The sequence below is a fragment of the Globicephala melas genome, chromosome 6, assembly GCF_963455315.2.
Source record: "Globicephala melas chromosome 6, mGloMel1.2, whole genome shotgun sequence".
NCBI classification, from domain to species: Eukaryota; Metazoa; Chordata; class Mammalia; order Artiodactyla; family Delphinidae; genus Globicephala; species Globicephala melas.
Window position 1 is genome coordinate 88210542 of NC_083319.1, and position 24062 is coordinate 88234603.

Genomic DNA, 24062 nt, shown 5'->3' on the forward strand with positions numbered 1-24062 from the left:
CTATAGTCACGAGTTCAGTCAGGCCTACAGCCTCCCACCCTCTTTTCTGCCCTTTTATCAATCCACTAATCTCAGAAGATAATCCATTTACAAAAAGGGCAGTTAAAGCAGGCTGAGTGGCCTTTTTGTTCCTTGGAACACCAACTGCTGTAAAAAGAGAGCTTCCAAACTGGTTCTAAAGTCTTCCACAGATTCACCCGTCTTTTGTTTGTATGAGTGAATAATAGACCAATCATTATTAGGCCAATTAATAATAGACCAAGTGTGAGCAGGGAAGATTTTAGGAATAGCTTGTAAAAGGTCAGTTGTTATTCTGCAAGCCTTTTCAGGTTGAGGATCTTGAAGATCATCCTAGGGATTATGTCATTTTGCTTCCCGCATCCATTCTGGGGCTTTCCCCAGTCCTACCAACACGTGTACAAGCGGATAAAGATCTAGCAGTTTGGGGACATACACCCTGACAGGGACTCTAAATTCTTCAATAACTGTTGGGGGGTCCTCCCTAGGTTTAGAGAATTCTTTGACTATAGCTCTCAGCTCAGTCTTTGACCAAGGGGTAAAGGACACCTGAGGGGGCTCACCTGCAACCTCAGGTAGTTTTACTTTAAATGGCAATTGTTCAATATTCTCTTTGGAATAGAAAAGTATTGCAGACAGAAAATGAGTAAAACAAGAGTACTCAGGTGAAAAAGGAAGGGGGACAGTAGGAGTTAAATCTGCAGTCACATCTGTCTTATGGTCTTTTGTTTCAGGTACCTTTTGTCTCTTTAATTTTTCATTAGCTTTTTGTTCTAAGTCTCTAAACGAAGCTATTTTGGAATCTTGAAACCTTCTGTAAACTTCTACATACCAATTAAAACAGGCATCTCATTCTCCCTGTCCAATTTGGGATCCCTTGCTCACCAGTGTTTTCCTTAAATGAACAATCTTACCTAACTGAAACATTACCCACAATGACCATTGTAATTCTAGATCAATATTAGTATAATTTTGCCATCTTTCTAAATATCTACAACCTCCAGGACCATAGTTCTTAAATATAAAATAAGCAGGTGTGCCAGAAGCTGGCATTCTCAACTCTTTGGCAATAAAGGATCTCATTTCCTTAGCTAGCCTTTGTCAACCCAAAAGAACACAAAAAGGGGCCGCAGGGGAAGATGGTGGAAGAGTAAGACGCGGAGACCACCTTCCTCCCCACAGATACACCAGAAATACATCTACACGTGCAACAACTCCTACAGAACACCTACTGAATGCTGGCAGAAGACCTCAGACCTCCCAAAAGGCAAGAAACTACCCACGTACCTGGGTAGGGCAAAAGAAAAAACAGAGACAAAAGAATAAGAATGGGACCTGCACCAGTGGGAGGGAGCTGTGAAGGAGGAAAGGTTTCCACACACTAGGAAGCCCTGTCGCGGGCGGAGACTGCGGGGGGCGGAGGGGGGAGCTTCGGGGCCGCGGAGGAGAGCACAGCAACAGGGGTGCGGAGGGCAAGGTGGCGAGATTCCCGCACAGAGGATCGGTGCTGACCGGCACTCACCAGCTCGAGAGGCTTGTCTACTCACCCGCCGGGGCGGGCGGGGCTGCGAGCTGAGGCTCGGGCTTTGGTCAGAGCGCAGGTTGGCTGCGTGCACACAGCCTGAAGGGGTTAGCTCACCACGGCTAGCCGGGAGGGACTCCGGGAAAAGGTCTGGAGCTGCCGAAGAGGCAAGAGACTTTTTCTTCCCTGTTTGTTTCCTGGTGCGTGAGGAGAGGGGATTAAGAGCGCTGCTTAAAGGAACTCCAGAGACGGGCGTGAGCCGTGGCTAAAAGCGCGGACCCCAGAGACGGGCGGGAGACGCTAAGGCTGCTGCTGCCGCCACCAAGGGGCCTGTGTGCGAGCACAGGTCACTATCCACACCCCTCTTCCGGGGAGCCTGTGCAGCCCGCCACTGACAGGTTCCCGGGATCCAGGGACAACTTCCCCGGGAGAACGCACGGCGGGCTTCAGGCTGGTGCAACATCATGCCGACCTCTGCCCCTGCAGGCTCGCCCCGCACTCTGCGCCCCTCCCTCCCCCCGACCTGAGTGAGCCAGATCCCCCGAATCAGCGGCTCCTTTAACCCCGCCCTGTCTGAGCAAAAAACAGACGCCCTCCAGCGACCTACATGCAGAGGCGGGGCCCAATCCAAAGCTGAACCCCTGGGAGCTGTGAGAACAAAGAAGAGAAAGGGAAATTTCTCCCAGCAGCCTCAGAAGCAGCGGATTAAAGCTCCACAATCAACTTGATGTACCCTGCATCTGTGGAATGCATGAATAGACAACGAATCATCCCAAATTGAGGAGGTGGACTTTGAGAGCAAGATTTATGATTTTTTCCCCTTTTCCTCTTTTTGTGAATGTGTATGTGTATGCTTCTGTGTGAGATTTTGTCTGTATAGCTTTGCTTCCACCATTTGTCCTAGGATTCTGTCCGTTTTTTTTGTGTGTCTTTTTGTTTTTGTTGTGTTTTTAATTTTTTTCTTAATAATTAATTTTAATAACTTTATTTTATTTTACTTTATCTTCTTTCTTTCCTTCTTTCTTTATTTCTTTCCTTCCTTCCTTTCTTCCTTCCTTCCCTCCTTTAGACAACGAATCATCCCAAAATTGAGGAGGTGGACTTTGAGAGCAAGATTTATGATTTTTTCCCCTTTTCCTCTTTTTGTGAATGTGTATGTGCATGCTTCTGTGTGAGATTTTGTCTATATAGCTTTGCTTCCACCATTTGTCCTAAGGTTCTATCCGTCCGTTTTTTTTTAAATTGTTTTTCTTAATAATTATTTTTTAATTTAATAACTTTATTATATTTTACTTTATCTTATTTTACTTTATCTTCTTTCTTTCTTTCTTTTTTCCTTCCTTCCCTCCTTCCATCCTTCCTTCCTTCCACGCACCATCCCTCCCTCCCTCCTTTCTTTCTTTCTTTCCTTCTTTTCTTCTTTCTTTCTTTCTTCCTTCCTTCCTTCTTCCTTCCCTCCTTCCTTCCTTCCTTCCTCGCACCATCCCTCCCTCCCTCCCTCCTTTCTTTCTTTCCTTCTTTTCTTCTTTCTTTCTTTCTTCCTTCCTTCCTTCCTTCTTCCTTCCCTCCTTCCTTCCTTTCTTCCTTCCCTCCTTTCTTTCTTTCTTCCTACTTCTACTAAATCTTTTTCTCTACTTTTTCTCCCTTTTATTCTGAGCCGTATGGATGAAAGGCTCTTGGTTCTGCAGCCAGGAGTCAGTGCTGTGCCTCTGAGGTCGGAGAGCCAACTTCAGGACACTGGTCAACAAGAGACCTCCCAGCTCCACATAATATCAAACTGCAAAAATCTCCCAAAGATCTCCATCTCAACAACAGCACCCAGCTTCACTCAACAACCAGCAAGCTACAGTGCTGGACAGCCTATGCCAAACAACTAGCAAAACAGGAACACAACCCCACCCATTAGCAGAGAGGCTGCCTAAAATCATAATAAGTCCACAGACACCCCAAAACACACCACCAGACGTGGACTTGCCCACCAGAAAGACAAGATCCAGCCTCATCCACCAGAACACAGGCACTAGTCCCCTCCACCAGGAAGCCTACACAACCCACTGAACCAACCTTAGCCACTGGGAACAGACATCAAAAGCAACGGGAACTATGAACCTGCAGCCTGCACAAAGGAGACCCCAAACACAGTAAGATAAGCAAATGAGAAGACAGAAAAACACACAGCAGATGAAGGAGCAAGATAAAAACGCACCAGACCTAACAAATGAAGAGGAAATAGGCAGTCTACCTGAAAAAGAATTCAGAATAATGATAGTAAAGATGATCCAAAATCTTGGAAATACAATAGACAAAATGCAAGAAACATTTAACAAGGACGTAGAAGAACTCAAGAGGAAACAAACAATGATGAACAACACAATAAATGAAATGAAAAATACTCTAGATGGGATCAATAGCAGAATAACTGAGGCAGAAGAACGGATAAGTGACCTGAAAGATAAAACAGTGGAAATAACTACTGCAGAGCCGAATAAAGAAAAAAGAATGAAAAAAACTGAGGACAGTCTCAGAGACCTCTGGGACAACATTAAACGCACCAACATTCGAATTATAGGGGTTCCAGAAGAAGGAGAGAAAAAGAAAGGGACTGAAAAAATATTTGAAGATATTATAGTTGAAAACGTCCCAAATATGGGAAAGGAAATAGTTAATCAAGTGCAGGAAGCACAGAGAGTCCCATACAGGATAAATCCAAGGAGAAATACACCAAGACACATATTTATCAAACTGTCAAAAATTAAATACAAAGAAAACATATTAAAAGCAGCAAGGGAAAAACAACAAATAACACACAACGGAATCCCCATAAGGTTAACAGCTGATCTTTCAGCAGAAACTCTGCAAGCCAGAAGAGAGTGGCAGGACATACTGAAAGTGATGAAGGAGAAAAACCTGCAACCAAGATTACTCTACCCAGCAAGGAGCTCATTCAGATTTGATGGAGAAATTAAAACCTTTACAGACAAGCAAAAGCTGAGAGAGTTCAGCACCACAAAACCAGCTTTACAACAAATGCTAAAGGAACTTCTCTAGGGAAGAAACACAAGAGAAGGAAAAGACCTATAATAACGAACCCAAAACAATTTAGAAAATGGGAATAGGAACATACATATCGATAATTACCTTAAATGTAAATGGACTAAATGCTCCCACCAAAAGTCACAGACTGGAAGAATGGATACAAAAACAAGACCCATATATATGCTGTCTACAAGAGACCCACTTCAAACCTAGAGACACATACAGACTGAAAGTAAAGGGATGGAAAAAGATACTCCATGCAAATGGAAACCAAAAGAAAGCTGGAGTAGCAATTCTCATATCAGACAAAATAGACTTTAAAATAAAGACTATTACAAGAGACAAAGGAGGACACTACATAATGAACAAGGGATCAATCCAAGAAGAAGATATAACAATTGTAAATATTTATGCACCCAACATAGGAGCACCTCAATACATAAGGCAAATACTAACAGCCATAAAAGGGGAAATCGACAGTAACACATTCATAGTAGTGGACTTTAACACCCCACTTTCACTAATGGACAGATCATCCAAAATGAAAATAAATAAGGAAACACAAGCTTTAAATGATACATTAAACAAGATGTACTTAATTGGTATTTATAGGACACTCAATCCGAAAACAACAGAATATACATTTTTCTCAAGGGCTCAAGGAACATTCTCTAGGATAGATCATATTTTGGGTCACAAATCAAGCCTTGGTAAATTTAAGAAAATTGAAATCATATCAAGTATCTTTCCTGACCACAATGCCATGAGACTAGATATCAATTACGGGAAAAGATCTGTAAAAAATACAAACAAATGGAGGCTAAACAATACACTACTTAATAACAAAGTGATCACTGAAGAAATCAAAGAGGAAATAAAAAATACCTAGAAACAAATGACAGTGGGGACACGACGACCCAAAACCTATGTGTTGCAGCAAAAGCAGTTCTAAGAGGGAAGTTTATAGCAATACAAGCCCACCTTAAGAAACAGGAAACATCTCGAATAAACAACCTAACCTTGCACCTCAAGCAATTAGAGAAAGAAGAACCAAAAAAACCCAATGTTAGCAGAAGGAAAGGTATCATAAAAATCAGATCAGAAATAAATTGAAAAAAAATGAAGGAAAGGATAGCAAAGATCAATAAAACTAAAAGCTGGTTCTTTGAGAAGATAAACAAAATAGATAAACCATTAGCCAGACTCGTCAAGAAAAAAAGGGAGAAAAATCAAATCAACAGAATTAGAAATGAAAAAGGAGAAGTAACAACTGACACTGCAGAAATACAATAGATCATGAGAGATTACTACAAGCAACTCTATGCCAATAAAATGGACAACCTGGAAGAAATGGACAAATTCTTAGAAATGCACAACCTCCCAAGACTGAATCAGGAAGAAATAGAAAATATGAACAGACCAATCACAAGTACTGAAATTGAAACTGTGATTAAAAATCTTCCAACAAACAAAAGCCCAGGACCAGATGGCTTCACAGGCGAATTTTATCAAACATTAAGAGAAGAGCTAACACCTATCTTTCTCAAACTCTTCCAAAATATAGCAGAGGGAGGAACACTCCCAAATTCATTCTACGAGGCCACCATCACCTTGATACCAAAACCAGACAAGGATGTCACAAAGAAAGAAAACTACAGGCCAATATCACTGATGAACATAGATGCAAAAATCCTCAACAAAATACTAGAAACAGAAGCCAACAGCACATTAAAAGGATCATACACCATGATCAAGTGGGGTTTATTCCAGGAATGCAAGGATTCTTCAATATACACAAATCAATCAATGTGATAAACCATATTAACAAATTGAAGGAGAAAAACCATATGATCATCTCAACAGATGCAGAGAAAGCTTTTGACAAAATTCAACACCCATTTAGGATAAAAACCCTGCAGAAAGTAGGCATAGAGGGAACTTTCCTCAACATAATAAAGGCCATATATGACAAACCCACAGCCAACATCATCCTCAATGGTGAAAAACTGAAAGAATTTCCACTAAGATCAGGAACAAGACAAGGTTGCCCACTCTCACCACTCTTATTCAATATAGTTTTGGAAGTTTTACCCACAGCAATCAGAGAAGAAAAGGAAATAAAAGGAATCCAAATCGGAAAAGAAGAAGTAAAGCTCTCACTGTTTGCAGATGACATGATACTATACATAGAGAATCCTAAAGATGCTACCAGAAAACTACTAGAGCTAATCAATGCATTTGGTAAAGCTGCAGGATACAAAATTAATGCACAAAAATCTCTGGCATTCCTATACACTAATGATGAAAAATCTGAAAGTGAAATCAAGAAAACACTCCCATTTACCACTGCAACCAAAAGAATAAAATATTTAGGAATAAACCTACCTAAGGAGACAAAAGACATGTATGAAGAAAATTATAAGACACTGATGAAAGAAATTAAAGATGATACAAATAGATGGAGAGATATACCATGTTCTTGTATTGGAAGAATCAACATTCTGAAAATGACTCTACTACCCAAAGCAATCTATACATTCAATGCAATCCCTATCAAACTACCACTGGCATTTTTCACAGAACTAGAACAAAAAACCTCACAATTTTTATGGAAACACAAAAGACCCCGAATAGCCAAAGCAATCTTGAGAACGAAAAAGAGAGCTGAAGGAATAAGGCTCCCTGACTTCAGACAAAGCTACAGTAGTCAAGTCAGTATGGTACTGGCACAAAAACAGAAAGATAGATCAATGGAACAGGATAGAAAGCCGAGAGATAAACCCACGCACATATGGTCACTTTATCTTTGATAAAGTAGGCAGGAATGTACAGTGGAGAAAGGACAGCCTCTTCAATAAGTGGTGCTGGGAGAACTGGACAGGTACATGTAAAAGTATGAGATTAGATCACTCCCTAACACCATACACAAAAATAAGCTCAAAATGGATTAAAGACGTAAACGTAAGACCAGAAACTATCAAACTCTTAGAGGAAATCATAGGCAGAACACTCTATGACATAAATCACAGCAAGATCCTTTTTGACCCACCTCCTAGAGAAATGGAAATGAATACAAAAATAAACAAATGGCACTTCATGAAACTTCAAAGCTTTTGCACAGCAAAGGAAACCACAAAGAAGACCAAAAGACAACCCTCAGAATGGGAAAAAATATCTGCAAATGAAGCAACTGACAAAGGATTAATTTCCAAAATTGACAAGCAGCTCATACAGCTCAATAACAATAAAACAAACAACCCAATCCAAAACTGGGCAGAAGTCCTAAATAGACATTTCTCCAAAGAAGATATACAGACTGCCAACAAACACGTGAAAGAATGCTCAACATCATTAATCATTAGAGAAATGCAAATCAAAACTACAATGAGATATCATCTCACACCAGTCAGAATGGCCATCATCAAAAAATCTAGAAACAAAAAATGCTGGAGAGGGTGTGGAGAAAAGGGAACACTCTTGCACTGCTGGTGGGAATGGGAATTGGTTCAGCCACTATGGAGAACAGTATGGAGGTTCCTTAAAATACTACAACTAGAACTACCATATGACCCAGCAATCCCACTACTGGGCATATACCCTGAGAAAACCAAAATTCAAAAAGAGTCATGTACCAAAATGTTCATTGCAGCTCTATTTACAATAGCCCGGAGATGGAAACAACCTACGTGCCCATCATTGGATGAATGGATAAAGAAGATGTGGCACATATATACAATGGAATATTACTCAGCCATAAAAAGAAACGAAATTGAGCTATTTGTAATGAGGTGGATAGACCTAGAGTCTGTCATACAGAGTGAAGTAAGTCAGAAAGAGAAAGACAAATACCGTATGCTAACACATATATATGGAATTTAAGGGAAAAAATGTCATGAAGAACCTAGGGGTAAGACAGGAATAAAGACACAGACCTACTGGAGAACAGACTTGAGGATATGGGGAGGGGGAAGGGTGAGCTGTGACAAAGGGAGAGAGAGGCATGGACATATATACACTACCAAACGTAAGGTAGATAGCTAGTGGGAAGCAGCCCCATAGCACAGGGATATCAGGTCAGTGCTTTGTGACCACCTGGAGGGGTGGGATAGGGAGGGTGGGAGGGAGGGAGACGCAAGAGGGAAGAAATATGGGAACATACGTATATGTATAACTGATTCACTTTGTTATAAAGCAGAAACTAACACACCATTGTAAAGCAATTATACCCCAATAAAGATGTTGAAAGAAAAAAGAACACACAAAAAAAACTGCACCTTAATATATCAGCAGTAACAAAGAGATGTTACTATGTCCTGGACAAAAGAAGGCCTGGTATGCACCACCACCAATTACCAGGGATCCTTGGACTGAGGAAAAAGATCCAACCAGCAAATCCCAAGGAATGGGGACTGCAAACTGATTCCAAACAAATTGGAGAACTATAGCCGCCACGAACAGTTCCAAGCATGGAAACTGGGGGCTGATTCCAAACAGATGGGCAAGTGCAGACTACACTGTCAGCAGTGCCCAATCTGGAATCCAAGGAACAAAATTAGGGGCTAGGGTTTACCGCTCAAAAATATACTGGCAATAACCAAGAGATGTTACTGTGTCCTGGGAATATCCATATGAAAGGCTAGGGCTTTGGTCTCAGGGAGAATCCTCTACCAGCCCAAACTGTCCTGCCCTGTAAAGGAAAGCCAATTAGATTGGGAGCACAAACGCAAAGAGAATGGAGCTCAAACCAAGAGGAGCTTACCAACAACCTTCAGGAATGGCAAGAAAGACAGGGAACTCAAAGGAGTTGTGGGCACCACACCTGTTCCTCCTTGTCCCAAATGTTATCAGAAATTTGCTTCAGATCCCATCACTGCCACCAATATATTTATCTTTTTCTTTTTAAAAAGATAAGCATTTAATCATAAAATCATCCTGTTAGCAGTACCAATCATAAGAGTGGATTTTAGAAAAGTGCACATACATATTTTTATACAGAACATTTCTGGAGGGATACATATTAAACTGTTAGTGGCCACCTCTGCATGCCACCAATGTATTAAAAGACAAAATTTAACTGAGTAAATTTGAAGATTTACTTTGAATTTTGAATAAATTGGCTTTATTAAACAATTCATGAATCAGGCAGCATCTCATCTGATAGAAAGGGAGATACTCCAACGGGTTACACAACATGGAAGGCTTTTTTTTTTTGGGCCATGCCACATGGCATGTGGAAATCTTAGTTCCCCGACCAGGGATCGAACCCATGCCCCGTGCATTGGAAGTGCGGAGTCTAAGCTGCTGGACCACCAAGGAAGTCCCAGAAGGCTTTTATAGTAAGGAGGGTGGGACAAGGAAAGAAAGTCATCATCAAGGGAAAAAATGAAAGTTCACTGGAGGAAAGGAAAATTTCAGGTGACAGTGGCGTCTCATTGGCTAAACTGCGGAATTTTCTATTAGCTATTTGTATTTTCTATTTCTTGTTGCTGGCCAGGAAGGAAGTCTTCCCTCCTCCAGCTCGGGTAGTAAGGTGGTTGCACTTCCTCTTTGGGGTCAGTAAATGACCTCTTCCTGTTGGGGTAATTGATGATGAGTTACAAGGCATGAGAGCTCCCTCTACGGGGGGGCCTTCCAGACTCCAATTCTAGTTGAGGTTTCCTTTTGTTAACATTCACAGCATGTTTTATTGGCAGGAAGATTCACAATGAGGGAGAAAAGGCCACAAAACTCACCAGAAAGAAGGCTCAGAAATTCTAGGGTGGGTCCAAGGGAGGCACAAGGTGGCTGTAGGGTCAGCTGGTGGCTACAATGATCACATGGTTCCCTCTGATGGGTTTGCAGCTCGACCTGGAATAGTGAATAAAAGGGTCAGTTCATCCTATCAGAGAAACATGAAACTGAGATAAGCTTCCCACTGCTAGAAGCATCTTGTGCCTTCAGAAAAGAACAGAGAACATGTCTAAAGGGTTTGGGAACATCAGAGCCATATCTCCTCAGAGTGGGACTCCCAAGGCTCTCCAGGTCTCAGTTCCCGACTCTCCCTCAGTGACAAAGCCTCCCCACCTCTGTCCTTGTCAGCTCAGTGATCCCTAGAGGTCCTGCCTATCCCTGAGGACTTAGGTTTCCATGGAGACAGGTTGGTTGAGACCTAGTGGTACAGTTGACCAGCCTGATATGCAAAAGTTCCCACCACCCTGGGGCAGTTGGGCTCAGGGACACATGGCTCTGGACCCCATGGTGGAGGGTGTCCTTGCACGTCAGCTGTGCCACAGAAGAGCAAGTAACGCCTGTAGCTGTCCAACAGATTCTCAGGGGGTTTTCCTGGGAGAGCCCTTGGTCATCTGACCTCCTATCCAGGAAGCCCCATGACTTTCTGACTGCTGCCTGTCACGCCAATAACACACCTGTGAAGGTTTTGCTCTGCATGGCCATCTGTCCACCAGGACCACCCTTCTAGGGACCTAGATGCTAGGACCACACAAATGCTGAAGTAGTGTCCACCTGCCGAAGGTACAGACACCTCTGTAGCCATCTGCATGATTTCTACTGGGAATCAACAACATTTATGGGGATTCTCTGGCCCTAAAGAACAGGATAGGAGCAATGCAATGATTCACAACTACCAGGGTCAATGCACATATACAAGGGCCCATAGCCCCAGATGCCCCACTCACAATTCACATGAGTGTCCCATACGTACCCACCAATGCCCAAATATTCTTGCTTCATACATACATACATCCAAACACGCACATCAGTAGTACGCTGGTAAGTGCTTGATAAAAACCTCTCCAAGAAAGGTGGGAAAGACTTCACTTATGGTATCTACATGGTATAAATATTCCCAGCATGACCAATTTAAAGCTACCCACCTGACATCACTAAACACAGAGCTGGGAAGAGATAGGCACCATCGACTATCCCAAGATAGTATGAACCAGTTCCAGCACATGCCATACCTTTTCCTATGAATATGTGCACAGAATCCACTTACACCCCAAGTAGAACCCTCAACTCCCACCACAGATATATAACCCAAAGGATACCACGTATACATATGTGTTGGTACACACACACACACACACACATATATATATATATATCCTGAACACACACGTACATTTCTACCCTCACCCTGAATAAATACACAAACAGACCACCTCTTACTACCTAAATTTTTACAGGCGAAACCTTACTCACCCTGAATATTCACATTCCACTCTCACAACTATATATACACACACAACATGGGCCTGAAAACAAACATGTGCAACCGATATGCCATCCAGATGTACACACTGAGTACCTAAACACACAGGCTCACCAAGTCCACAACTGTCTCATGTGCAATCCCAAAAGAGACCCATATGCAATCCCACAGCCCTGGAATACATATACTCCAGGATTCCTGCACACACACGTAACCTACACGGTCTACTCGTTTCCAAACACACAAACTAAACTCTCACATCCCGCAGAATACATACCCCACAAGCCCCAGGAACTCAAAAACACACACAGACACAAATAACCTATACTTATCAAATACAGCTGACCCTTGAACAGCTTGGGGGTTAGGGCCAACCCTCCATGCAGTGGCTCTGCATCCATGGATCCTGTAGTAGTCCTGTAGTATTTACTGAAAAAGAAATCCACTATAAGTAGACCCGTGGGGTTCAAACCCGTGTTGTTCAAGGGTCAACTATACATATAAGTCCAGCTCACTAATACTGACAACACACATACAAGCAACACCACTAAATTCTTCGGGCATTACATTTCGAAATAGACACATAGAGGACTCTAAGCCTCCTGATATACTCACAAATCACAAATACACACACCCACAAACTCCTCATGAGTATACACCCCAAATGCTCAGACACACTCAAAACAGAAAAACACCGACAACCTCTGCAGTCTTACTAAGACACATACACAATTCTCACACACCTATGGACACACACATGCAAATATTCCTAACCCCTGAACATATGGATCCCCTCCCAAACACTATACATTATGCTACCTCTCCAGAATACAAGCTCCCCACCACTACCCCAGCATATAAACTGTATATGTGTGTGTGTGTGTGTGTGTATTTCTACCCTCACCCTGAATATATAGACAGACCACCTCTTACGCCTACCAAACACATGTATAAACACCCTAGCATTCTCCAAAGAAATACACTTTGAATACTCCTAACAACTCCATACCTAATGAACAAACTTTGATAATGCATGCACCTGATGATGGACACACACACGGATTAGAATACACAAGTAAGATACGTGGAAATATCTCCAGCAAACCATTTAGGAAACAACTTCCATATATCAACTTATCCCTAGCTATCAGGAGCCAGCTCACACATATACAAGTACTAACAAATACCGGTACCACATATTTCTAATACATATAAATGCAATTGTCCATCTTCCCTGTAGAAACATAGAACCCCACCTCTCTATCAGATACACATATACTCACTTCCCACAATACATAAGCCTAAGAGGCTCCTACTGAAAATTACAAGTGCACAGCCTCAGCAAATATTCCTCCAAGTGGCCATGCCCCTTGAATACACACACAAACTCATTTAACACACAACTCTCCACAAGTCCCAAATAGCACCACAATTACCCAGTACACTACAAATATGCGATAATATCACCCTGTACGCCCTTTCTTCCAAATACACATACAGTACCACACTACTGGCGTATACATAACCCCACATTCCCAACCTCTCACACAGAATTAACTCTGCCATCTTGCAGAATACAGAATCATACAAACACAACATACCTACATATACAACATCCACCAGTCCCATAAAATAGTCACAGACTTGCCCTCTACACATCCAAATATACATAGACAGCTCCTGAAAATGCACACACACAAACACCCCATAACCATACAACATGCCCTGAATACACAAATGATCAGCCTACATTCCCCAAATATACAAAATAAACAGACTGGACACCCAAAGTAATATACACCACGACTTTTCCTGACATTGCCCTTATGCATAGGCAGATAATCCTTCCAAACGCACCGTTAGACACACACAAATCCCCAAATTCATGGGAGAAAAGAACACATGTAAACATACTCCCCAAACACCAAATTACAAACACCTAACCACCAACTCCTTGAGTATGCCTGCGTCACATCTCAACACCCTCCAAATACAGCACTCACTCTTACACACTCTCACAAAAACACAGGCATGACCTCCCTTCAAAGACAAATATCCACAGACAAAACCAACCCGCACATTTGACTACATATCAGATTCCCACCAACCAAGTAAATATGTACAGACCCCATCTATGCTTGCAAATCAATCATGATTTGACATCAGACTACAAATACATGTTTATGAGCACATTCAGCAAAGCTGCTCCCATCACTGACAAAAGAATGCAGTTTGAACATAAGTGTTGATTGATGTTCTTATGATAAGAAGGAAGACACTAGTGAAACTATGAGTGTGTTCCCTCGATCTTCACTCATTTTCCAATCACCTGAGCTACACCTCTGGAAGCAGATGAGGGTTTTCAACTCGCAAGAACTTCCCTCTAGCTTTTGTACTCTTCACAACGCGCAGACTAGAACGGCAGCTGTTTAATAGCTCGCACACACGATTTACCCCCCACTGTAGGCCCCGCAGTCACTGAACCCTTCATGCAGCCGGCTCCCCAGCGGTGCCAATAACCCTGGGGTAAACACCTCAAGGGAATCGAGCGCTATGGGGGCGTGAATCCACATTGTGGCGAGTCTCCTTACACGGACAAGGGCACAAATAACCCACAGGGTGAACAAGAGCGCAGAGCGGTGACACCTGAGGGGTGAAAAGTCCCCGTACCGCTTACCTCAGGATCCCTATAACTGACTCGAGAGGCCGCCATGACAGCCCGCTCCCGCGCCGGACGGCCGTTAGGGCCCCAACGTCCGCGCTCGCGCATGCGCTCCTGTCTTACGGAGCAAACTGCCCCAACAGACACTGGGAGCCGTTGGAGGACGGCGGTCCGCGTGCCCGAGAGCCCCGCGCCCAGTGGGCGTGCGCAGGCATGCAGGCGCGGGGCGCGCGAGCATCTGCTCCAGGCGGTCTCTGCAGCAGAGGAGAGAAATGGAGGGTCGGGCAACGCTGCGGAACTTGACTGGCGACGCTCCTCGCCGGGAACTTTCGTGACGGTCTCTTCTTCAAACCAGCTCTTGTGAGATGTGCACTCGTGATTTTTATATTGCACACGTGAAACCCATGCACTTAGCTACAAAGAGTTCTGGAGAGCTCCGCTGTAAGCACAGTAGCCTCAAATTGGGGCAAGTGCTTTCATGCCCTTTGGACTGCAGTTCCTTGGTTCTTGTTTATGCCTTTCAAAAAACAATAGGTCCTTTTTCCTAGCAAGCCTGAAGTTTCTGTTCAAGAACAATTCTAGGAAAGAATTTCAGACCTGGGAAACACTCTTAAGATACTGTCTCCTGACTCCGTTCCTAGAGTTTTTCCAAGACATTTACTCTTCTAGAATATTTTCTCTCAGTGTATTTACTACATGGAGGTTGTTCAATAAATCTTGATAAACAGGTGTGTCCTTTGTACGGTTTTGGGTTTTTTATTAATAATTTTGAGAAAGAGTTGACCATCTGGGCCAATTTCAACACAGCAGGTAGTATGGGAACAATTTTACTTTCCCTCCCTCCTTTTTTATAATATCTTGCAGAATTCCGCTCTTCTATAAAAATAGATTGCCTTCGTTTTTAGTTGCATGATGTATCTCTGGGAAGATTTTAATGAAAGAGATAACACTGGTTTCCTTCGGGAAAGAGGACGGGGTTGACAGGGGAAAGAGGTGGGAGGAGGACTCACCACTGCATATTCCGTTTTGCACAATTTAATTTTGAACCATGAGAAGGTGTTACTCGCTTAAAATATTATACTAAAATCATTTAAAAGGTAAAAAACTAAATCTTTAACAACCATGGAATACTATGAGAAAGACATTTAGTGAATTCTGGTCTTGGACATGGGGACTGCATGACAGTTTTTTGCTGGACGGGGGCTTTCCAGCACAAAGCGTCATTAGTAAGGCTGGTCCTGCTGGATGTTGGTTGGAGCACAAGGACCACTTCGTTAGGAGTGATGTACATACAGCAGTCAAAGACACTGCATCTGCTGAGACAATCCTAATTTCAAATACTCAGTTCCACGTGGCCATTATTTATGTTTATCAGACTAACACTTGTGTATTTTGTTCAGAAAGTCTAGTCTCTGTTGAAGTAAGTCAAGAGCCAGGTAGGAAGCAGAGTGTGTTGAGGGACACAAAACTAGGTTGATGGATAAAGACGTGAAAGGAAGGGACTGTCATGTCCAACATCGGTGCCATGAATCAAAAAAAGTTTATCAACTGCCTAAAGAGGCACACGCCAATTGTGTTGCCACTGTGGGAGATGGAAGGAACTTCCGGTTCTTGCCTACCTCCCAGAGCCCTCGTGGAATGTCCCCCCACCGCACCCCACCGCGACCCACGTGCCCTCTGCCCCTCCCCCACTGCAGAACGTTTCAGCCCACATTCTACTGTTTAAATTTAAACGTGGCTCTCCTTTACTTGGATCCTGAGCAACTGCTGAAGCAGGTCGCTCTCTGGGTCCTGGTCGTGACTTTTCTCATTGAGGCTACCAGGCAGCAGTAGTCCGTGCCCAAGCCTGCAGGATGGCTTCAGAAGGAGGTAAGCCTATAGGTTGGGGGTGTGTTTTCAGAGACCCTGCCATCTCTCACATCCTTCGGGTTCACATGTGACACTTCACTGTGGGCACATAGTTGGACTGAAGTAGAGGGAGAAGAGAGCACTGGACACACAAGGACATTTCACCTGGGGACACTGGGGAGCCCGAAGAAACCTGAGACTGCACTGGGGAGGAGGGGTCATTGGAGGTAGATCAAGAGGAATTGCCCTGGCTATGGAGAAAGGATGGCAGCAGACAGGTTGATCCTTTCTAGAGCGGAGACAAGCCACTCTGAAACGTGTGTGTAAGGATGTGTGTGATGTCCTGGTGGTGACACAGGGAGGGTCATGAGGAAAGCCTAGACCTGTACTATGTTCCTGAGGTACCTGAAGCTTGCCTCACCATATCTTCCAAAGGGATTTGAACAGGAGCCTACTGTATCTCAGGGGGCCCTGGGGAGAGATGGTCTTGGTGAGAAAACTATTCAATGGGGCTGTGTGTGGCCACACCTGTAGTGAAGTGTCCTCTCTGAGAGCGAGGCAGGAGGTTACTCTAACTGCCGCAGCCCACACCTCGTCCACTCCTCCCAGCCCAGAGCTCACTTCTCAGTTCAGGTAACTGTTGCCTTGGATTCAACAGGGGATGGGCAACCGTGTAAGTTCAGCCAAGAGAGGGCTCAGGTTCCTGAGTTGCTCTGAATTGTCCTTCCATTTCTGGAATCGCAGTACTTCAGACCTACTTCATCTTGTCCAGTATCTCATGGTGGACCCTCAGGCTGCCTTGAGAGGAAGAGTTTGTTCATATTTCATGTCACTCCTTCATGGACAGGGAACAGATGTGGAGTGGGGTTGTTTCGGGTGGAATGTCTATGAAGGCTGCTTCCTCTTTTAAAGGGGAAAGGAGTGTACCCCAGGGTCAGGAAGACGATCTTCTGTGTTACTATTAAACGTCCTATGACACCTATTCTGGTTAATTAGGTGCACCGTGGTGTGTACCTTGTTCTCCTGAACAGGGATGTGTTTCAGACAACTTGGTCACCATGGCACCTGGCTTATGCTTGCTTCTCAGATTGTCTCTCCGTTATTGGGAGCTGGAAGGGGAAGGACCACAGGCGGTCTATACTCCCACGACCAATGTAACATAACAATTCCCTGGCCCTTGTTTAATCCTCTGCAGCCATCACTGGCTGTGAAATGACAGAATCTAAGGGACACGTGCCTACTTCTCAGACCCCCCCCCCCCACCTCCTAGGAACAGAACTCCTGAGTGATGACAGAGACTCTGGGCCCTGGGAAGGGGGTGGCAGGACCTGGCCCTTGTTACGTACCTGCTGTGGGTTGTTCTGAGATGCAGGTGCATTCTGGGCCAGTGTTATGGGTTTGTATCAGGATTCCATTAGAGGGATATTTTCCAGCATTGTGTTTTGTTTTGCGAGGCTGGGAAAGAAAGAGGGGATTTATACTGAGCGTGAGGAAAAGGAGGACTGAGGAGGAGGTGGGGCCCTAATATTTTACACAGTGCCTTTGGGTGCCTAGAACTTACCTTGCAGGAGGTCCCTACTTGCTAGTACGCCGGCTGAGGGGCATTTCTCACAGAGCGGATGTCCACACAGTTCCAGGTCTTGGGAGACAGCCTGTGAGGCTTAGCTGCCAGGGGGCGCCTTAGGGAGGCTCTCCAAGTGAGTGCTTGCTGAGGCAATTTCTTCTTGGCAGGCAGGGGTCAGGGGCCTTGGTGGATGGGCGCGGGGTCACCGGTGGAATAATTCTCAACTGGAGGTCAGGGCATGAAAAGCACTTGAAGACATTTGCACGCTGCAGTTTCCCTCGTCCAAGTGTCTCTCACCTGTGGAGATTTACTCTCTGATGCCGCAGAGAGCCTCTGTCCCACTTGCCCATTCTCCTCCTCCATTCACTCCTTTCCTTTGCCTCAACAGCATCTCCAGTGCTGGGAACGGATGTCGTCATGCACCTTGGTGCCTCCTTGTCTGATTCCATGGCAGTGCTCTATCCTCCACCCATTCCTGACACCCAGCACCGGATACCCTGGGGGCAGCACCTGCCACCTGCCATCACCCCAGCATTCCCTCCTGGCAGCAGCCAGCTGCTGCCAGCTTTCCCCACGATGCCTTTGGTGGCTAATGGTGGCTGTGGACCCAGTGCCCCTGGGGCTTGCAACCTCACTGTGCAAGTCAGGTCACAAGGGAGGCCAGTGGAGGCGCCCCAGACTCAGACCTTTATCATAACTCAGGGCCCCCTCACCTGGAGCGCTCCAGGGGCCCTCAGCAGGACTACTGCATGTCCTCCACCCGTATTCTTAGCATCCCCTGCGATGGAGACCATTGTGACTGCTCCAGCTGTTGGAGTTACTCAGGCTGGCAAGGGAGGCTGGACTCCAGGCTTTCCTCCTCAAGCTCCACCACCAGCTGCCCAGCTGGTCCCCATCATTCGCCCAGTGAACTCTGGGCCTTGGCCACATGGCACTTCCAGGGAGTGTAGCCTGGCCACCAACCAGTCCTACGCCTCGCAGGGTGACTGCTCTAACCCCCAGAGCGTGTACAGTAACTTCCGACGTTGGCAGCGCCTCAAGCCACTGGCGCGGAGACACCTTCCCCAGAGTCCTGATGCAGAAGCTCTTTCCTGCTTTCTCATGTGAGTGAACGCTCAGGGGGTCGTGAGCTTATCGGAGCTTTTAGATAAAGAGGAACTGGGGATGGACTCGCAGGTTAGGTTTCTAGGGATACTGGAAGCAATGTCTGAGGGCGATGTCCATGCTATGAGAAGGCACATTGTCGGTCATATGGGTGAGCCTGCCAGGCCATGACATCATGACTGAAATGTGCCTTATCTCAACTCACCCCACCACCCTGAGAGTCTAGCCAACTTGCTCTTCCATGATTCTCATGGTAATATGGACTGCTGACTTGCAGTCAGAGAGGGTCGTGCTGTAAGGTGAGGAGCAAAGGAGTGGATGCCGCACTCTCCTGTGGTGCCGTCTCCTTTCATACAGGACTTGAGTGTACATGGCCGGGGGAGGTCACTTCGGAGGAGGGGGAGGAGTGCAGGGCCCAGGCGAGCGCTTAATGCACGCCTCGACTTGGTTGTTGTGGAGAATTCCACTAGGAACAGGGTGATGGTAGAGCTCTCCTAAGGGCGTGGGCTCTCTCCCACTAGAACTGTGAGCCTGGCAGGCATTTCCATCCTAAACCTCCGGTCCCTCGTAAAAAGGGGACAGTCACACTTCACTCTGAGGACCAGGCAGAAGACTCCTTGGGCTAATCTATGAAGTGTTAGCAGATGGCCTGGCACATGCCACGTCTCATTGATGATAGTGATTTTTCTTATGAAAAGGCAGCCTTGAAGAGGAAAAGAGCTCCCCAAGGCACAGTGTCCCAGCTGTAGCCTGGGAGTGGATGGTCATCCTCGAGTGAGTGTGAGGCGGTGACAGCAGTAGCCGGGAAGGCTTGTCTTTGCCCTCCCAGACACCTGCCTCTCACCCTCCTGTTGCTCAGTCATGCTGCATTGAGAGATGTGTGGTCCACATTGGCCAGTGGGGTCAGGCAGGTGGGGGCTGGGCTGGGCACGGAGACTGACGCCAAGGTCTTACAGCCCAGTGCTTCGATCCGTGGCCCGCCTGAAGCCCACCATGACGCTGGAGTGGGGACTGTGCAGGGCCGTGCAGGAATGGCAGCGCATAAGCAACGTTGACCGGATGATCTACTACAAGATAGCGGAAAAGTGAGTCAGCGTCCTGGGCCCAGGGGCTGCGTGGAGGCTGAGGCGAGTGGGTGAGGGCAGGGTCTGGCCGTGGGGGTGCTCATCAGAGAGGACAAAGGAGAAGGGCTGTCACTCAGAACAGGGGCCCTGCAGCCCAGAGGCCCTACTGTCCTCCAGAAACCCCTCCCTCACCTTGACAGTTTGGGTCTTCTGTCCTTCCTCCACCAGGAGCTCTGCCCTCCCCTGATTTTGAGCTACCCCTGCCTTGACATGAAGGTCTCAGGATGGGGCAGGGTGACGCTGTGAGTCCAGGTGGGGTCCAACTCTGGCCATATGGGCTGAGCCGGGGAAAGAGCTCCACCCACCAGCCTGCTGCTTCCTTAGTGGTGGGTGGCTGGCGGCCACTGACATAGATTTGGGACCCCCTCTCCTCATGAAAAGTGGCCTGAGTGGGTACACTGGCATCCCTGAAGAGGCTGGGGTAGCTAGCTGTCATCAGCCCGAGGGTCTCTGGCCCTTCCGTTGTTTGCTCCATGGTAATCCCCTTGGTTTAAGAAAGAAAAGCAAACCAACGAGCGCCTCTCAGAGGAAAGGAAGGCCTCTCCTCTAAGCTCAGCACCCACATCGTCCAGCCTCTCCTGGGCCTTGTCTCCAGGTCTCTGTTCCAGGACGCTCAGTCCCAGCCCAGGGTCCTGGATTCGGGCAAGGACCCCTGTGGGGAACACATGCCTGTTCCAGCCTCTGGCTGTCAGCCCTTCATGTGGTTCTGGATGGGGACGGGGGGCATGAGGAGGGTGCCCCTGGGTCAGCCACGTGTCCCGTTGACCTGGTTCAATTCAGCGACCTGGGTCTATGCTGTTGAATGACCTGCAGTGCTGGTGAGGCAGGAAGGGTCCCAGATCTTGTCTCAGTTCCAGGAGCAGCTCCCTGCTGTGGACAGCACCTCACAGGGCCTTGACAGCCCCAAGGCACATCCTCTCCCAATCCCTCATTCTTGGCTGCCTTTGTTGGGCTCCAGAACCCAGGCCTTTTTCTCAGGGTGGCCTGTGCCTCCGTCACCCCCCAGGTTCATGGAATTTGAGGCCGAGGATGAGATGCAGATTCAGAAGTGGCAGTGGATGCAGTGTGCGCAGGACCTGCCTCCTCCAGCCCCACCGAAGCTGGATCCTCGGGGGCCCCCAGCCCCGAAAGTGGGCCTTCAGCCAGGCACCCAGGTTCCCACTGGAGTTGAAGGCACAGGTAACAGGGGCCTAGGGTTGGCTACTGTCCCCACGTGGATCCTTTTCCTTCAAGACAGGGGCATTGGTCTTTCAACCAAAACAGCCACCGAGGCGGGAGGTGGGGGCATGGGGTCTCAGCTGCCCTTTGTCACTATGGGGTATTGACTTGGTCAGTTTTGTAACTCCTCTCACACCTCCCTGTCAAAGGACCCCGCAAAAAGTCTGCCTAGGAAGTGGGCTTGATGGGCAGACCCCTAGAAAATTGGAGGTTCCCCACTTCCTTACTTGTGACTCTCTTAGATGCCCCCTTACCTCCCCTCTCCAACAGTGCATGAGGCTTCAGGTGGTCCTGACCCCCCCACACCCACATCAATGTCGCCCAAACAATGCCCTCACCAATGTGTGCTCAGTGGTCAGGAGGTGGACCCGGAGTCCCTCACCTTCCTTCCCTTCCTCCCGCTCTGCCTCAGCCTGTGCTCCCAGGATGTCCGGCCCCAGGGCCCAGGCCTCCCACCCAAAGCCACACAGCTCCCAGCAGCCCCCGGAGCCCAAGGCACCCAAGGAGATTCCCCCCGAGGCTGTGAGGGAGTATATGGACATCATGGATGCGCTGGTGGGGCCCGTCCACTCAGCCACAGGCGAGTCAGATGCAGAAGGTGGAGAGGACGGAAATGAGCTGAAGCAGGAAGAGGACGGCATCTACTCGGACCCGGGCCTCTTGAGCTACATTGACAAGCTGTGTTCCCAGGAGGACTTTGTCACCAAGGTAGGCTAGGCCTGGAGCCTGGGGTCTACAAGATGCCAGGGCATGGAACACTCAGCACCCAAGATCTGGGTTCTGCTCAGGCCGTTGGGACTTAAGCTCAGCTCCTTGTTCCTGAGCCTGGTGTTAGGGGAGGTTTACGCAGATGTATGTGTGTACGTGTTTGTGTCTGTCAGTGTGTATGCCTTTGTGTGTCTGTGTATGTGCCTCTGTATAAGTGCTCTTTTGTGTGTGACTGTGTATGTGCGTGTGTGTGTGTGTGTGTGTGTGTGTGTGTGCTGAGCATCCCCGCCTTGTGGAGGAGAGTGGGGTGGATCTCTACTTTTCACTTTCCCTTCGGGTCTTCTTGTCTCACAGGCCACTCCTGGCCAAGGATGCTCACAGCCTCTTCTTTCTGTCCGAGGTGGAGGCAGTCATTCACCCTCGATTCCTGGCAGAACTGCTTTCCCCAGATGCACAGCTGGATCTCTTGGCCCTAGCGAAGGAGCTGGAGCAGGAGGAAGGGCTCACGCCGGAAGAAGTGAGCCAGGGGAGGGAGAGGGACACTCAGGGAGCCAGGGGACCCCATGGGAGGGGGACCCCAGGTGATCCAGGGGACAGGGGAACCCAGATGACCCAGGGGAGCCAGAGGAGGGAGGGATCCCCGGTAGAACACGGGAGACAAGGGACACCCAGAAAGACCAGGGCACGGAGGGACCCCAGTGAACAGGGGAGAGGTAGGGCCCCAGAAGTGGAGGGCCACCTGGCGCTGTCCATCCCTCTCCTGCCTGGGAGGCCTGGCATGGGGAAGGGCCCGTTTTGGGGTGGGTGCAGTACAGGGTGAAAGGAAGGAGAGGATGGGGAGCCGGGAGGGGAGGGAAGGGCACAAAGCTGGGAATAAGGTGCAGGAGGATGGCAGGAATGCCACAGTGTCTGTATTTGGTTTCGAGTCCTGGGGTCCCCCGTCCCCTCCTTCCCTCAAGGGCCATTGTCCCACTGCCCAGGGCTCCTCCTCTCACACGTGTGTGTGGAGCCAACACTGTCCTCCTCCCTCCTACCAGCTGGTGCAGAAACGACTCCTGGCCTTGAAAGAGGACGAGGGTGTGGGGGCAGCCCCGAGTCACGGTGCACCCGGAATGCGCTCAAGTCCTTCTGAGCCCGACGCCGGCCAAGGTGCCCAGAGGCACGACCAAGACCCCCATCCAGGGGTCAGTGATGAAGCCTGCCCACCAGAGATCGATTCTGAGGCTCCTCATAGGCTCATCCAAACAGACACTGGCCTGTGCAGGCCCAAAGGCTTTGTTCCCTCTCGAGGACGTCAGGAGGTCTCTCCATTCCGGGTCGGACCGCCCTCCCCTCCCCAGGGTCAAAGGCGCGCTGCCCCTCTACGGGGACCCAGGGACGCGTCTGTTCTCAGAGAGGCCACTCCTGTTCGGGAGGCCCGAGGGCCCAGGGACGGCTCCAGTGACGACGACGAGGAACTCCCCAGCCTGGCCTTCCTGTTCGGCTCTCTGCAGAGCCTGCTGCCTGGCTGGGTGTCCCAGAGTCCTGCCCATGCCTCAGGCCTGGCCTCCCCTGGAGGTTGGGGGACCCAGAGTGCTCCCCACGCCCCCTCCCGTCAGAGAAGAGGCCTCAGCCCAGCTCCACCAGCCGCTCCCAAGTCGAGGAAGGGGGCTCTCTGTGGACGCCCAGCCAGTGCTGAGAAGCTGCCCATCCCTGGGGCTGGCCTCGGGGTGTCTGGGAGGCCAGCCTTGGCTCTGGGGCCAGCTCGCCCCTCACAGCCGAGAAAAAGAAAGTGTGACCCGTGTGTCACAGAGAAGAGTAGGAAGTGGAAGAAGCACTGCAGCCAGTAGGAAACAGCTGGGCCGGCCCTCCAGGGCGAGGCCCCAGGGCGGCCCCCAGGGGAGCCTAGGGGCTCCTCCTCATCCCAATGCTGACCCTGGATGATGTGGGGGGAAGGGAGGGAGGGCAGGACCACCAGGCCGGGGAGGGGGTATGGGATTGTGGGGGGTTAGGGAGGTGGGGGAGGTGGGTGTGGCCAGGTGTGGGTGGGAGCAGGACCTTTGGAGTGA

General features: G+C 47.8%; 2 protein-coding genes across 3 annotated transcripts in view; one reads left to right on the forward strand and one right to left on the reverse strand.

Annotated features, from left to right (window-relative positions):
• FAM240B (family with sequence similarity 240 member B) overlaps positions 1 to 14533 on the reverse strand; it is an 86738-nt gene extending 72205 nt beyond the window's left edge. The window contains exons 1-2 of one of the 2 annotated variants that reach the window (XM_060300018.1): positions 14464 to 14533; positions 10309 to 10423 (exon numbers count right to left, since the gene is read on the reverse strand). Coding sequence is in view for 1 of the 2 variants with exons in the window: in XM_060300015.1 (XP_060155998.1) it covers positions 10309 to 10423; positions 14464 to 14499 (151 nt within the window). In the remaining variant the exon portion in view is untranslated. The remainder of the gene's footprint in view (positions 1 to 10308; positions 10424 to 14463) is intronic. The other variant, XM_060300015.1, reaches the window with a different exon arrangement.
• Positions 14534 to 18277: 3744 nt separating this feature from the next.
• On the forward strand, positions 18278 to 23843 carry LOC132597530 (NUT family member 2G-like). Its single transcript, XM_060301405.1, has 6 exons — positions 18278 to 18963; positions 19921 to 20049; positions 21095 to 21234; positions 21719 to 22014; positions 22415 to 22531; positions 23052 to 23843. The coding sequence occupies exons 1-6, from the start codon at positions 18278 to 18280 to the stop codon at positions 23841 to 23843; spliced, it is 2160 nt and encodes a 719-aa protein (XP_060157388.1).
• Positions 23844 to 24062: the final 219 nt, after the last annotated feature.